Consider the following 14,088-nt stretch of genomic DNA (forward strand, 5'->3'; position numbering starts at 1 on the left):
CATGTTGGGGTTAGACTTTAGACTCGACAAAACCCGACAGCTCAATTACGCATGATGGCGCCCGCCGATGCAACTTTGCCTGCTACAAGGCGCACGCGAAGATCAATCGGTGCCCATACAGATGTTAATAAGGCGTTCGAGAAAGAAAATGCGACCGTCGACGTCACAAGCTCGTTGGCCGCGAGCCGCAAAAAGTCGAGGAGCAAGAGTTTAGGTCCTGGCGGCTTGGATGCTCTCATGAAAGCCAACGGAAACAGACGAGCTGTGAGACATGATTCTTGTTCACTCTGGAGATACAGAAATAACTAATACACTCAGTCTCTTGCAGTCCCATCAAGAGCCCCGCGCTCAATTCTCAAACAAACCATGCCGATACCTGAAATACCGCCTATGAAGCTGAAACAACCTGATCTAATTGACTTTGGAGAACCGACGAAAGAAGTTTCTACTCCGAATAGCGCGGATAATAGTGGTTCCAGGATCGCAGTCAAGACAGAAGAAGAGCAGCAAGCTGCAGCTCGGGAACGAGAGGAGCGTGAGCGTCGCGATGCTCGTCGCAAATCTCTTGCAAACCGTCGCGTGTCTTTTGCTGCCGAGGCGACTCTACACACATTTCATGAAGTTGAATTTAACCAAGACTCGACGACGTCTACCGACTCAACAAGGCGAAACTCAGCCTTTTCCAATGCCGCAGCTCAGCAAAAGGAACGCGACGATGAAGAGAAGAAGCAGAGACGAAGTTCCGGACTCCCACCAGTCAATTTCCACAACTCCGAAGACGACACTGCGACAACACTCTATAGTTCAGATTCCGAACCTGCAGATGCAGTCGAAGAGGTTGCCGATATTGAGGAAGATGGTGACGATGATAGCAGCGAATCCGACGATGGAACTATGATGACTGTTGATGATGTGACCGGAACAACAGCTGCTTCAGATCGATCAGTTGATTCCGATGGAGAGTCATCCACACTAGATGAAGCCCTGAGACTGGCTGCGCGAAGAGCTGGCAATCAACAACTCCAAGATGAAGAAGACGACGACATTGACGAGGACGAAGAATATATCCCCATGTTTGGATGGGGCAAGGAGAATAAGAATAACATTGCTGCACAAGATCAAGAAAATCTACCACCTCCGTCTCATACTCACCAAGCTGAAGCAGTGCAAGATACGGAGGACGCTACCGGAACCAACATGAGTATGGACATGGACATGGACATGGGCATGGATATGGACATGACACGCGCAGTCGGCGGTATCCTTAAACCCCAGCCCGCACAGCAGTATCATCCCGATGAGGATATGTCTATGGACGTAACTCGTGTAATAGGGGGCATTATCAAACCCCAACACCCACAAGAACATAATCCGGATGAAGATATGTCTATGGATGTTACGCGTGCATTTGGTGGTATTGTCAGCCAACCCCAGAGAACCAGCGCTGACAATGCCGATGAAGAGGAAGAAAGAGAGGACACCCCAATGGATGAGGCTACCATGGAGTTCACAACCGCAATTGGTGGTATCAAACGTCCAGCGCTCGAGCAAGATGAGGTGTCAGACGGCAACGAGGACATGTCAATGGAGCTCACTACTGTTATGGGCGGAGTCCTGTCACAAAAGAAGCGGAAGAGCATAGCTGCTTCTCGAAGGCGTACGGTTAACCGTGTTGAAAATGAAAACGATGATGATGATGCCCCCATGGATATGACTCTTGCAGTCGGCCAGATCCTGTCAAAGCCTGGGACTGACCACCCAGAGGACAATGAGGATGCGGATGAGGATGAAGGTGATGCTACAATGGGTATGGATATGACCACCGCCATTGGGGGCATACTCAGCAAAGCGACAGGTGGCTCACGAAACCTGGGCAAGCGGGTTATGGAAGAGGAGGCTGATAGTGCAGACGGTCCTGATGATATACTTCAGGCCGCTATTAGCAAGAATGCAGTTGACGAACAAGCTAAACCAACAACGCCGAACGATAAGCAGACCAAGACACCAAGCCCCGGACCCTCAAGGACTCCAAGGAGTGCTCAACGAAGTATCACTGGTACTAAAATCTCAACTCCTCAAGCAAACTCCCGAACTTCTCGCACACCCTCACCTGCAAAAGCAACAACAACAACAACACCGCAGTCAACCAAGGCCAGAACACCAAAATCAACCAAACTAGCTACGCCTCAACTCGATTCGGTTGTATCAGAAAAGAATGCTACACCTCGCTCAGCTTCACCAAAGCGACCATCTTCTGTCAGAACGACAAGAGCTAGTTCAAGGACCCCATCGCCTGTCAAGTCCACTCCCAAGCAAGGTCTTTTCCAGAATAATTTTAGAAACAACAACCGAACTCCGACAGTCATACTTACACCCCAACGAAGCTTGTCAGGAATTGGTGCTGACCGGGCTGGACTTGGGTCCCCACAGGTCGCTGCGCTTTTCGATCGACGAGGCTCTATTGGTGATACGGCTACAAATTTCGTGCCGGGGAAGCGTGGCGTCATGTTTGAAGACCCCAAGGAGATGACACAAGAGATCGATCGTGAGGCACAGGAGGAAGAAGATAAAGAAAACCGCAGAAAGATTCTCGAGAGGGAAGCTGACGGCGCTGAAGCCACACTTAACCTGCGAGAAATGATTGACAGCCTCAGCCCTAAGCGTAAGCCGCTCAGGGGTCGCAAGAGTCTTCATGTAGGAAGTGCCAAAGGCCTTCTCGGCAAGCGACCTAATGAACTTGACGACGACGAGGATGATCCTGAAGATAACGATGGTGTCAAAAGGCTCAAAGGTCACCAAGGAAGCCCAGTCAAGAACGTCAGACTTCAACAACCGCCCTCCAAAGAGGAGACGACGGGAAGATTGAATTATTCGTTCCGACAAAGCCTGCAACCAAACACTGCTACACCAACATTGTCTTCACCGGAGAAGCCCGATGCAGCAACCACGCCAAAGCATCAGGGGAGATTCAAGGAGGTTGCAGATGACAGGGTTGGCCACCAGGTGAATTTCGATGAAACCCCAATCAGAGATGCGGAGCAGCTGGAGGAGGAAGCAGAGGCAGAGGCCGACCAAGATGGAGATAGAATTCATCTTCAGGATTTCCTGAACATGACCTCTATTCGCTTCATGGAGCTGACAACAACCAAGCGTCGTCACACGCAAGCTCCTGGAACCCTTGACAACGGATTCCTTGATGACGGTGAAGAGGACCTTTCCCTCGAACGTTGTGTTGTTGCTGGAGCTTGCACAGTGCCGATGCTTGAACTTTACCAGCACTCGTGCCGTGAGCTGAAGAAGTATATATCGGAAGGCCGACGAATTGTGAAGGAAATCGAGACCGACACGTTTGAGGAGAACCCGCCTCTGTTCAAGGAGTACATGGCAGCCACACCTGAGATCAAGACTCTGATGGACAAGCAGTTTATGAATGTCAAGAACCACGCTCGCTTGTTAAGCAAAGCCATGTGGTATGAATGGCGAATGAAACTGCAAGAGGGTTTGAAGGAAGGTCTTTCAGGAATTGACGATGGTATGGAAACCGACAAGGAGCTTCTGGATAAGCAGAAGAGTCTCCTTGATTCCGTGCTACCCCCCATTGTGGCTCGTTATAAGTCACTACTGGAAGAAAGAAACAATCTCGAGGAGGTCGCCCGGGAGCTTGCTGACTGTGACCCTGCCGATCTTGAGGCTGCTCGCGAGGAGCTGGCGTCTCTTGACGAGGACGTCGAATATAAGAAGAAGCGCATCGCAGAGCTAAGGGAACAGTTCCAAGCTTCAGAAGTGGAAGTCGAGGACTTGATCACCCAGAAGCAGAATTGCGTCGATGAAATCGCAGAGTCTGAGAAAATACGCGAAGAATGCCGTGGCTGGACGAGCACAGAGGTCAACAGTCTCAAAGGTAAGTCTTTATAAATCTACTCTAAGGCAGTGACTAACACAGTCTTAGCTCGAGTTGATTCCATCGAGAAGCAATGTGGCTGGTCAGTGACTGGCATATCTGGAACTGTCCTATCGATGGCCTACAGGCGTGAGATCGAGATCGTCTTTGATATCGCCGCGTTCCAGGAGCATCAACGGAACTCGACTATTGATCTCTGGTATATCGCCGATAACCGGGAGCAGAATGCACTTCCCAAGACAACAGAGAAGGAGTCCTTCTTACAGAGTATTCGAGATTACGTTCGTGCACTTCCTCATAGCCGCACTGAGGTTGCCCACCTCCTAAAAAGTGTCCAAAATGCCTGGGACAAGGCAAACCTCATCTCTTCGCAAGTTGTCCGACTAAACGCCACCTTTCCCACGACGGTGGAGAAAACATCCGACTCAAGTATAGCTATCACAACATCCCTGCTGCTCGTGCCTCTTGAGACTCGTCTTGAGATCAAGCTGGATCTCCAAGGCCAAAGCGGCGCCGAAGCACTAGACGTGATGATTGCACCTGATGCCAAGGTGGTGTATGGTGAACACTTTAACGTACCCAAAGTGACAGAATTTCTAACCACACGGATTGGCAAGTTTGTTGGGGCTGGAGAAGAGCAGTGGAGTGACGTGATGGTTGAATTGCACGGAAGACTAATTGCGAGAGGTCGCAAGGCAGGATAGTGCATGCAAACCAGTATAATGAGTGATGATGGTAACGGGAACTGGTGCATATGGGAACAAATCACTGGCGTTGTTTGGACACAGATACCTAGGTTTGCGTTTGTCTTTGTCTATAGCAGTGCTTTGTGGCACTGCTCCATTGGCCGATGTTTAACAACAAAGGCTCGTGTGAAAATAAGAATATCTATTCATTGACTATTATCTCGTGTTTGTCCATGACTGTGTTAGCATGAAAGACTTTTTAACGGGATGGAGGTGATACAATAAGGCTAAGCTTGAAGGCATCCTAGGTAGGTATTGTTTTGCTGTGGCACTATGTTAACAAAGCCATCTCTACATTGTCAATATTTACACGTCTCACGCAGGATCAATGCTCAAACAACAAGGCCAACAAATCTCAGTGACTGAAAGAGATTTCACTTTTGTTGTCACTGTTCGCCAGTGCTTGTTCAGTGACTGTTTTTGTGGGTGAACACTGCTAGCATCTGCCTGGCCGCTGTCAGGGTCAATGACTTTATTCACAACAAAAGAATAATGGGAGTAACAATAAATTCGCCAAAGAACTCTGTGACTCTTCAAATTCTGCTTCTTGCAAAGATTCCTTCGATACTATATGATAAGTCCTCACCCGCACATCATTGCCAAGTGAGTTCCATAAACCTTTCGCTCACTTATATACACTTCCCCAATATCACTCATACACTCCTGATACTACACTATACTCTACACTACCTTACCAAAAGTCACCATAAATCAAGGGAACTAAACATTTGCGATTTCTTAGCCATCCCCTCGACACGAATCAACAACATGGCACGCGAAGTAGACCCCAGCTGGCTCTGGGGTTGGCTGTGGGATTGTTTTTTCACTACAGATGAACCTCTTGACACCAAATTCTACATTATTGCCTTGACCACCATCTACATTCTTTACAAGACCCTCAAGGCGATGTGCCTCATCCTTGTGCCCACCACAATCCTCGTCGGCAACTGCCTTGTCAGCTTGGCCGTACTGATTCCTCCCATCGTCGGGTTCTTCATTTTGCTTCTCGTCCCAAGAGTTTTTCGAGTTGCATTCGAAGGAAGCCTCAGAACATTCTTTTCCACGATGTGGAATGTTTGGGAGTATCTTGCGATGCCAATCATCTTTACAGGGCTTGCCATTCCCAGATTCGGGGCTGACCAAGCAAGAAGAATGGCGAGGGAAAAATTGTTTTCTACAGAAGACGATCCACCCGAGACCACAGGTCTTGAATTTCAATATCCTGGAATAGCAGACGGAGACACAAATGGCATCCAACCCAGTGATACTGGCGCAGAACGGCGGATGAGACAGTTGGTCGAGGAGGACAATATCAGCGGACATGCTCAAGGCGAGCCGGATCGGACTGCTGAGGCAGAAAACAAGAGGACCGAAATCGAGAATGAGAGAATGAGACTCGAGAATGAGAGAATGAAACTCGAGAATGACAGAAAGAGAGTCGAGAATGAAAGGACTGGCTTAGTCTGGGAGGGTCTTCAATCAAGAGGGCCAGCAAACCGTCAACGCCTCCAAGAGATGACTCGCCAGAGACTGCTTGCTCCTCTCAGGCCTGGCGAGGCAAGATTAGCTGGAAGCCTTAGAGCCATTGACCCTGTATCTCTGCCTCCGGCCCATGAGCCCGCTCCGGGGCCTTCAACTGCTCCGGGACCCTCAATTGCATCGGGACCTTCAACTATACCGGGACCTGTAACCATACTGGGAGCTTTAACTGTACTGGGGCCTCTAACTGTACTTGGAAATTCAACTGCACCAGGACCTTCAACTACACCGGTACCTTCTCCTGCGCCGGTACCTTCTCCTGAGCCCGCTCCTCCTCTCACGCCGGTCACTCCTCTTGTACCGGCTCCTCCACCAGCTCCGGCCCCTGCTGATACAAGACCTATTCCAAGAGGTCAAGACATCAAAAGAGCCTGGAGAGAAGGATGGTATAACACCCTACGACCGAGACGTGCCGCGGTCAAGAATGCGAGCACACAAACGGAGCCAACAGATCTTGCTAGCCATGGCACAAAGACCAAGCCCTTAGAGCTACCCCCCCGAACGTACGTCAGCCGGGGCGTACAGACTGACCCGGTGGAATCTCCTGTCCAAGAAGAGTCCGAAGCCCCAGTAGTTGTGCCAGAGCTTCCAGTCCCAGAGCCGAGTCCAGATCCAGCTTCGCCTGAGGACACACAGACGTCTCTCGATAAGGGAAAGGCTACCGAGGGCCCCGAGCCAACAATCAACGCCAATTTGGTCATTATCCGTGAAAATAGAGCTGAAGACGAAGTAAAGGAGCCAGAATACTCTGTTGTATCATCGCATCTTCCCGCCTCTATCACGCTTCCCGACTCGCCTAAGCTTACAACTGATGCTGAACCCGAGTCCGTACAGACTCATCCTACCGGCCACGACCGTCCCATCGTTATTCATACATCTGTTCCAGCTTTGCTGAGGTCTACACGACTACCTGCGGTAAATTCGAGACCGTCTACTGCAGGGACTTCGAGGCGAAATGAACGGGGGTCCAAGTCAAACGAGCATAATGGCGCACATCACCAATCACGAAGGGAGGCTCCTACTAGAAGTAGTAAAAGGGCTGATAGTAAAAGGTATGAAGACAAAAAGGAGAAAATGTACAAGATGTCCATGGGGCTGTTGGACGGACAGCTTCCTAGTTCATTCAAGTCTCTGGAGACTCAGCAAGTCATTGATACTACTACCACATCAGCCAGCGTCCCTATTTACTCCACAGGCATCTCACATGATAACTCGAAACACGATATCCAAGGAAGCCCTGTCGTTAGACTACCACCTACCCCTGAGCTTCCTTTGCCAAAGACTACTGAGCCTTATGCTACTCTAGAGAGTACATCTGTCTCGAATGTTTCGACTAGTGGTCTGGCCTCTGGAGCCCAAGATGACCAAAGCGAAGCCTCTCTTCAGACCTTTCCGAAGCCCTGTTCAAGCGTCGTATCCACCGAGAATGAGACTTTCACGGAGTGTCAATCTACTACAGTATACCCAAGGACTGAGAGGAGCCAACAGGCTATAACTGAAGCTTTGATTAGAGCTTGTGAAAATGTTTCTAAAGAGACATCACTGCTCCAAACCAATGAAGATGGGACATATCTACCCCCTGCTTCCACTCAGCTCCCTTCAGACACACAGAGCCACTCTGTGTCTGAAAGCACAACTATGGAGCAGCTACCCAGCTCTCCAAGTACTAGCTCCATTTCCATACTTCGGGACATTGAAGGCATACAGCCTACGGTCGATCCGGTACTGGCACCATTCACCTCTCATGGATACAACGAATCTGATGAAGAGATATATGACGATAGCCTCGATGGCCATGATATTGTCGAAAATCAACAAGAAAGCTTGATCGGAGTACCAGAAACACCAGCCGCAAGAATCAATCCTCAGGACAGTGACGAAGAGATGGCTTCCTCGCCTGGTGTAAGTATACCGGAGGAGCAAACCCTCTTAGAATCTACAACGGATGATGCTCAGATGACCGATGTATGGCGCCCAAATGAAGAGCAAAGTAGAATGATAGGAGATGCAGCTCAGGACCTGTTTAAAGACCTCATGGACGAGGATGACGAAGACTCCTCGGAAGACACAGAACCAGAGAGAGATCTGTCAATGAGCGAGATATCAAACGAGGATCAAGAGGCAGACCTCGAAGATGCTGATATGCAGGATACGCAGTCGAATGCACCGCCCGCCCGTACCGCCAACATTCCCTTCACGTTTCAACTACCAGAGGTCCTGACTATCCAGGCAGGGATGACTGAGGAGGAGAAAGAGCTTGCACAGATGGTCGTAGATGCGTTTGACAACGACAGCCCAGTCACACCCATACAGGATGCTCAGCCTCCCATAGACAACGACGATCCTCTCTTTGAACAAGCGGTGAAAGCTACCGCCGAACAGCTCGCTACCCGAAAGATTGCGAAACCGGTGTCGCGAGCACATAAGAACGCTCGCGCGGCCCAATCAACCCTTGAGTCAGTGTCACAAGGGCAACCCCATACACAGCCAGAAACATTACAACAAACGCCCTCCCAGGTAAGTGAAGACAGTAGAAATGATATAGCGGAGATGGACTCGGCGGCTCGCAGTCTATTAGCCCTCGCAGCTGCTGAGGGTATTGTTGTCGGGAATGATACTTCAAACCAGGCAGTGTCTCCTTCAGGCGAGGACTCTAGTCATAAGGATACTGACTCCCAGCAGATTGATGCCCATGTCACAAACAGTCAGAGTGCTGGTACTCATGAGACTAACGTGCAGGAGTCATCCATCAGTGACCCTGAGGTCGAAGGGCCAACGGTAACGGCCCTGACAGAGGAACAGTCTGAATCAAACCCGCAACAACCTCAAAGCGCCTCTGCATCTGTCTCATCAGCTGAAAGCCAACCCTCACCTGTTCAGACAACGCCCACTCAAACACCGCCAGCGCAACAACCACCACCAGCCGAAAGCACAGCTGCAGCTCAGCAAAGCACTCCTGTAACGAATGAGTCACCCACCGTAGCGGGACCCAGCAATACGCAACAACGGCCAAGGATTGCCCCCGAGTTTATAGGTGGAATAGCAATTCCAGGGGGTAACCCAACGCGTTATAACCCAACAGCAACGACCGCACCAACACCCGAGAAATCTGGCCCTGACCCTGAGGAGGTTGCAGAGTTCAACAGGAAAAAACAGGCACAACTGAAGAAACCAAGGCAGAAGAAGCTACCCACTATCTTCATACCACCGAGACGGTCTGCCCCAGTTCCATCGACACCTAACAGGCCTCAGAAGAGTCCACACTCTTCCACTCAAGGACGGTCGCCCTCACTAACGGCCAGCCATGAGGGCGATGAGAACAGGAAGGCTGAGCTAGAGGTGACGTTTGGTACCCCAGGTTCTGCTAGAAAGAAACAAGGCCTACAAATTGTCGACATCAGGGACCTCCCGGATCACATAAGAGCTCAGATGCGGGACCATGATGCTAAACAAGGCTAGAAAACAGAGGCAGACGAGGACGAAGGAGGACAAGATACCATGAAACGTAAGCCAAGCAAAAGTTTGCTTGTGAAAGAGTCCACGGGTATAAAGAGATGTGTGCGACTGGTATTCGGACCCATATGAACAGCCGGGCTACTTAATAGTGAACTTGTTCTACTGAGCCAGTATGAACAAGCGAGTATGGCTAGGTTCCTGAGAAACGTGGCCCACGAATAACAACATCGTACCAGCTTTGAAATATATTATGTTTTTCATTTTATAGTGCATCGTACGGGGCACCGTTGCATTCCTAAGACTCGTGTATAAATGCCAATCTATCTGCTCGTCTGGACGTTGTCACATCTCAATACTGTAACTCGCTGGGGACATCAAGCTTGAGATGCAAAGTTGGAAAGTAGGGACATCAGAAGGAAGCATCAGAACAATGATGGATCATGACTAGCCAATTGCCCAGGTAGAAGCATGGCTGACTCGAGACTCCTGGAGTCTGATGCCATGATCTTTGTACTGTGAACCTCCGGGCGTAGGTGGATACACATTGTGCAGACAACGGATCCCTCAAAAGGGTTTGGCCAAACTGTCATGAAGAATCTGCCCCAGATCGCTGGTTTAGGTTACTATTAGACATAAAGCCTATATCATGAAGGATATCAGATGTGATGTTTGAATGTAGTTTATTGCTCCGCTGGATCACATCCAGACGGGAGTTGCTAAATCACGATAACAATGCTACCCAAACTCCATCCCGAGCAGTCTATTCTACTCGGAACACTCTACGCGAGTCCGTGTCTGTCTGCTTAGCAGCATCCCTCATCGCAGGCGCAGAGACCACAGCAGATCTCACAGCCAGCCTCCTCACCACCACGCATGGTCATGTCAGGCTGAGGCTCAGCGCTCTTCATACGTGTTAGTCTGTGAAGCATGGAGCCTTGCCTTGCGTACGATGCAACTTACGGGCTGCTGTGTGACGATGTCTCCGTTATCAGAGGTCATGGGGGCTTGCTGAGTGGGTTCCATGGCGGCGGGCATCTTGAATGATTTGAGGGAGATCGAGTGATGGATCTGGATAAGAAGAGGAAAGGTAGTGAGTGGATGTTGAAGTAGAGTTGTTTGTTTGTTTGTTTGTTTAGTGCTGTCTGTGTGTTGTATTGTAGCAAGTCTGTAATCCCACAGCTAGGAACGAGCTCTTAAGTACCTTGAGCCAACTGAGAGGCCTCTCTCTGTTCACTGAAACTCAGCCACTCGGTCCCAGGAGCTCCTGGCGTTGTCTACATTCTTGATTGGCCTCACCGTATGATTCCTGTTAATTCAGCTTTGACCAGAGACTTCTGTGACGTACGCTTGAGATGCCGAGTAGCCGTCCAGGCCTGAGATACTGTCTGCGGGAGCAGCCGTAGGGAGAGAGTTCTGGCCAGGGTCCATACTATTAAGGATACTATGTATAAGACGTACGGCAAACCGACGCCGAGTATGGTTTCGTCCAGGCACGCCATTCGCCAATGATAGGGCCCAGAGCCGTCAGCAAGCCATTAACCGGCACGGTCACTGCCGAAAGATGCGGTGCCGAACTTCCGGAACGCCCGCATTCCACATTTATGCAAGCCTCAAAAGCTTGAATAGGCAATACGACAAACAGGGATAATAAGAGAGACGCAGACGCAGGCGTAGACAAACAAACACCACGCAAGTCATGAAAACTAAGCCACCGAGGGTCCGAGGCAGAGGGACAACAGATAAGAATACCCAGGCACATGAATTAATTCTCCAGGCCGCTAATAAACAAGGTGTGATAGCTAAAATTAAATGTAAAGGGTGAAACGAATAACCAAAACCACAAGCTTAAGGTAAAGGTTTCAGAGAGCCCGTCCGAATTTACTATTGGAACCGCTAGTAATGTAGAAGCAGATTAAAGGCTGCAACACATCAATTGTCAGATTTGAAAAGCGTTCCGTGTGACCCCCCCCCTCAGAGTCAATAGTCGACAGCCAAATCAAATGTCAAGTTGTCCTTTGAGTTAGCATAAACGACGCGCATTAGAGTGTAGCACTGTAGCAATCACTTATGCCACTTCACAAAAGGCAACTCGAGAGCAGCATAAGACGGGCAACAAATCGATTCTTCTCGACTCTTCGTTCCCCCGGCAGCTCATCCCATTGTCATTTCCAGACCTGAGTGCCTTGCTTTCTTGTCCTTTATTTTACTTTGTTTAGTACTTTGAGAGCCTAGCAGCCTTGAAACGACTGACTGGCTCCCGTCCGCCATCTTGCTCCTCCAGAGGTTGTATCGGAGATTCATCTTCCTTGAGGAACCCACCTTCTCGTTGGATGAACTTCTTTCGAAGCTTGTGGTGCTCATCAGCGACCTCTTGATATATCAACTCATCATCGAACTCATCCGGTGGGTGAGGAGCAGCGCGTATGGATTCGCGCTCAACTAATGTGTCAGCGAGTGTTATTCCTTCAGGACCCGTAGGTGCCATGGGCCTGTCTTGATCTAAGAACTTGGCGGGGACATCGAGAGGGCCCGGTGGAACAATATCTCTGGCCTTCTTGAATCTCGATGGTTTGCGCGTCGACTTGATTTCAGATGTGTCGGGAGCCTTGGCAGTGCTGGAGCGCTCAACAATTTTGTCGCTCAATGGTTCCACAATGGGTTCCTTTTCCTTCACAGCAGCTTCTCTCACTGGAAGGATAGTGGGCTCGTTCTCCGGTGCGATATCAAGATTGGAAGCAAAGCGAACGCCCTTTTTGCCGTTGGGCTGTTCTGGTTGCTTCTCTTTGATGTTTGACTTGGTGGGCGCAGGTTTCGAGGCTGAGGACGATGATGTTGTTGTCGCAGAGGCAGGCTTGACTACGATACGGCCAATGCCTTCTTCGTCATCCGAACTTGCGTCACCATCCCTATCTTCTGGCTGCTCGGTGAAGCGGGATTTGATGCCCAGTTTCTTCTCTAATTCCAGCATTCTTTGACGGTAATCATCCGTCACAACGCGGCCAGTATACCGACCGTATTTGTCTTCCTGATCGTCGTCATCATCCTCAAAACCTTCATCACTGTACTCATATTCGTAGTCGTCGCTGTCTCCCTCTTCGAGCTGTAGCTCGGCGACAACAGCACCAACTTCTCCCGAGTATTCGAGCATCTGCCGCCGCAACTCCGCGTCCTCCTCCTCCTCATCTTCGGGGATGTACGCTTGCTCGTTGCTGATCTTCTCCTGCTCCTTGGCATGATTCATGATCTCTTCAACACGCTTAGCATTCCGCGAGACTTGGGGCTTTGGGCCGTCTTGCATTTTAGTTTCTGCAGCAAACACCACACCTTTAGTGGCGGATGGTGCTAGAGTCGTGGATTCAAGCTCTGTATGCTGGGAAGGACTTTCTTGGGAATGTTCTGCTTCCTTTTGTTTAGAGCTCTCGGCTTTTGAGGCTGAGTTGTCATCTTCGAGATCGTCGATGCCGGCCTTCTGAAGGGCATCTTGAATCTTAGGTAAGGCAGTGTCAGGCTGGTTAAGCTTGTAAGAGATGACGTTGTCATCATCATCAAGCTGCTCGATGATTTCTGTGATAGGCAGACCGTCGTCTTCAGTAAAGTCGGGTTGACTTTCGTCAAGCTTCATCTCAGCAGCGCTGATCTGTTTCTGTAGCGATGTGATATTCGTGGTAACGTAATCGATGCGTCGGTCAAGAATATTCAAAATCTGTTCGCCAGATCGATGTGTTCTCTCACCAAAGATCTCATCAAGTTCACGATCTTTCAGAAGCTCTCCTTCGAACCCGGTATGAATAGTCTTGAGCTCTGTCTCGCCATCTTTGCACACGGCTTCGACCTCTTCTTTGAGCATCTCATACTCAACATGCCAGGTCTGCCAATGCTTCAGGGCATTTTGCAGCTTGCTAAGATCATCTTCCAGCTGCCTTTGTTGCTTATCAAAGTCCGAGACCTCTGCCATTTTTCTAATCTGGTGCAACTTTTATGACGCTGCGATAGAAGGAGATAGAAGAGGAAGAAAGTTTGTGAGGCGTCGAAGTCATGATGAATGGTCCAGCCTCTCCACTAAGAAAAAAAAGTTAGGAGCCGGCCTTTGAAGATTGGCGGGCTAACTTCGGCTATCAATCTGGCTATATTTCACTGTCAACGTTTGACCCACCACGACCAACATCTGCCCGCTAATTCAAGCAATGGCGATCGATAACGACCTAGCGATCTCAGCCTTAGCGTTATGCACGCCCTTCAGGTCAAAGGCCTTAATCGCGGGGTGCACCAAGACAGTGACAAGGTGAACTTCACGCTGTCTGTTATGGAATTAACAGATAATGCCATCTTTGGCTATGAATTCTGATAGAGCATCAACATGCTCAAATGTGGGCAAACATGTAATACATCGGCCTGAATTCTTCCGACCCGCCTTGTTCCATGCCAGATGCACTTCCATATATCCAA

General features: G+C 49.7%; 4 protein-coding genes across 4 annotated transcripts; 2 read left to right on the forward strand and 2 right to left on the reverse strand.

Moving 5' to 3' along the window:
- Window positions 1-54: 54 nt before the first annotated feature.
- Window positions 55-4,605, forward strand: FMAN_01515 (uncharacterized protein; the record flags this gene model as incomplete). The annotated part of the gene is made up of 3 exons (XM_041835630.1): window positions 55-264; window positions 319-3,901; window positions 3,950-4,605. The coding sequence occupies 3 exons, from the start codon at window positions 55-57 to the stop codon at window positions 4,603-4,605; spliced, it is 4,449 nt and encodes a 1,482-aa protein (XP_041676856.1).
- An 810-nt stretch (window positions 4,606-5,415) lies between these two features.
- On the forward strand, window positions 5,416-9,645 carry FMAN_01516 (uncharacterized protein; the record flags this gene model as incomplete). Its single annotated transcript, XM_041835641.1, has 1 exon — window positions 5,416-9,645. The coding sequence occupies one exon, from the start codon at window positions 5,416-5,418 to the stop codon at window positions 9,643-9,645; it is 4,230 nt and encodes a 1,409-aa protein (XP_041676857.1).
- Window positions 9,646-10,445: 800 nt separating this feature from the next.
- On the reverse strand, window positions 10,446-10,665 carry FMAN_01517 (uncharacterized protein; the record flags this gene model as incomplete). Its single annotated transcript, XM_041835652.1, has 2 exons — window positions 10,446-10,544; window positions 10,603-10,665. 2 exons carry the CDS (start codon window positions 10,663-10,665, stop codon window positions 10,446-10,448), a joined length of 162 nt encoding a protein of 53 aa, XP_041676858.1.
- A 1,189-nt stretch (window positions 10,666-11,854) lies between these two features.
- FMAN_01518 (uncharacterized protein) lies at window positions 11,855-13,597 on the reverse strand (the record flags this gene model as incomplete). The annotated part of the gene is made up of 1 exon (XM_041835663.1): window positions 11,855-13,597. The coding sequence occupies one exon, from the start codon at window positions 13,595-13,597 to the stop codon at window positions 11,855-11,857; it is 1,743 nt and encodes a 580-aa protein (XP_041676859.1).
- Between the last annotated feature and the right edge of the window lie 491 nt (window positions 13,598-14,088).

This window comes from Fusarium mangiferae (genome assembly GCF_900044065.1).
Source record: "Fusarium mangiferae strain MRC7560 genome assembly, contig: FMAN_scaffold001, whole genome shotgun sequence".
NCBI lineage: Eukaryota > Fungi > Ascomycota > Sordariomycetes > Hypocreales > Nectriaceae > Fusarium > Fusarium mangiferae.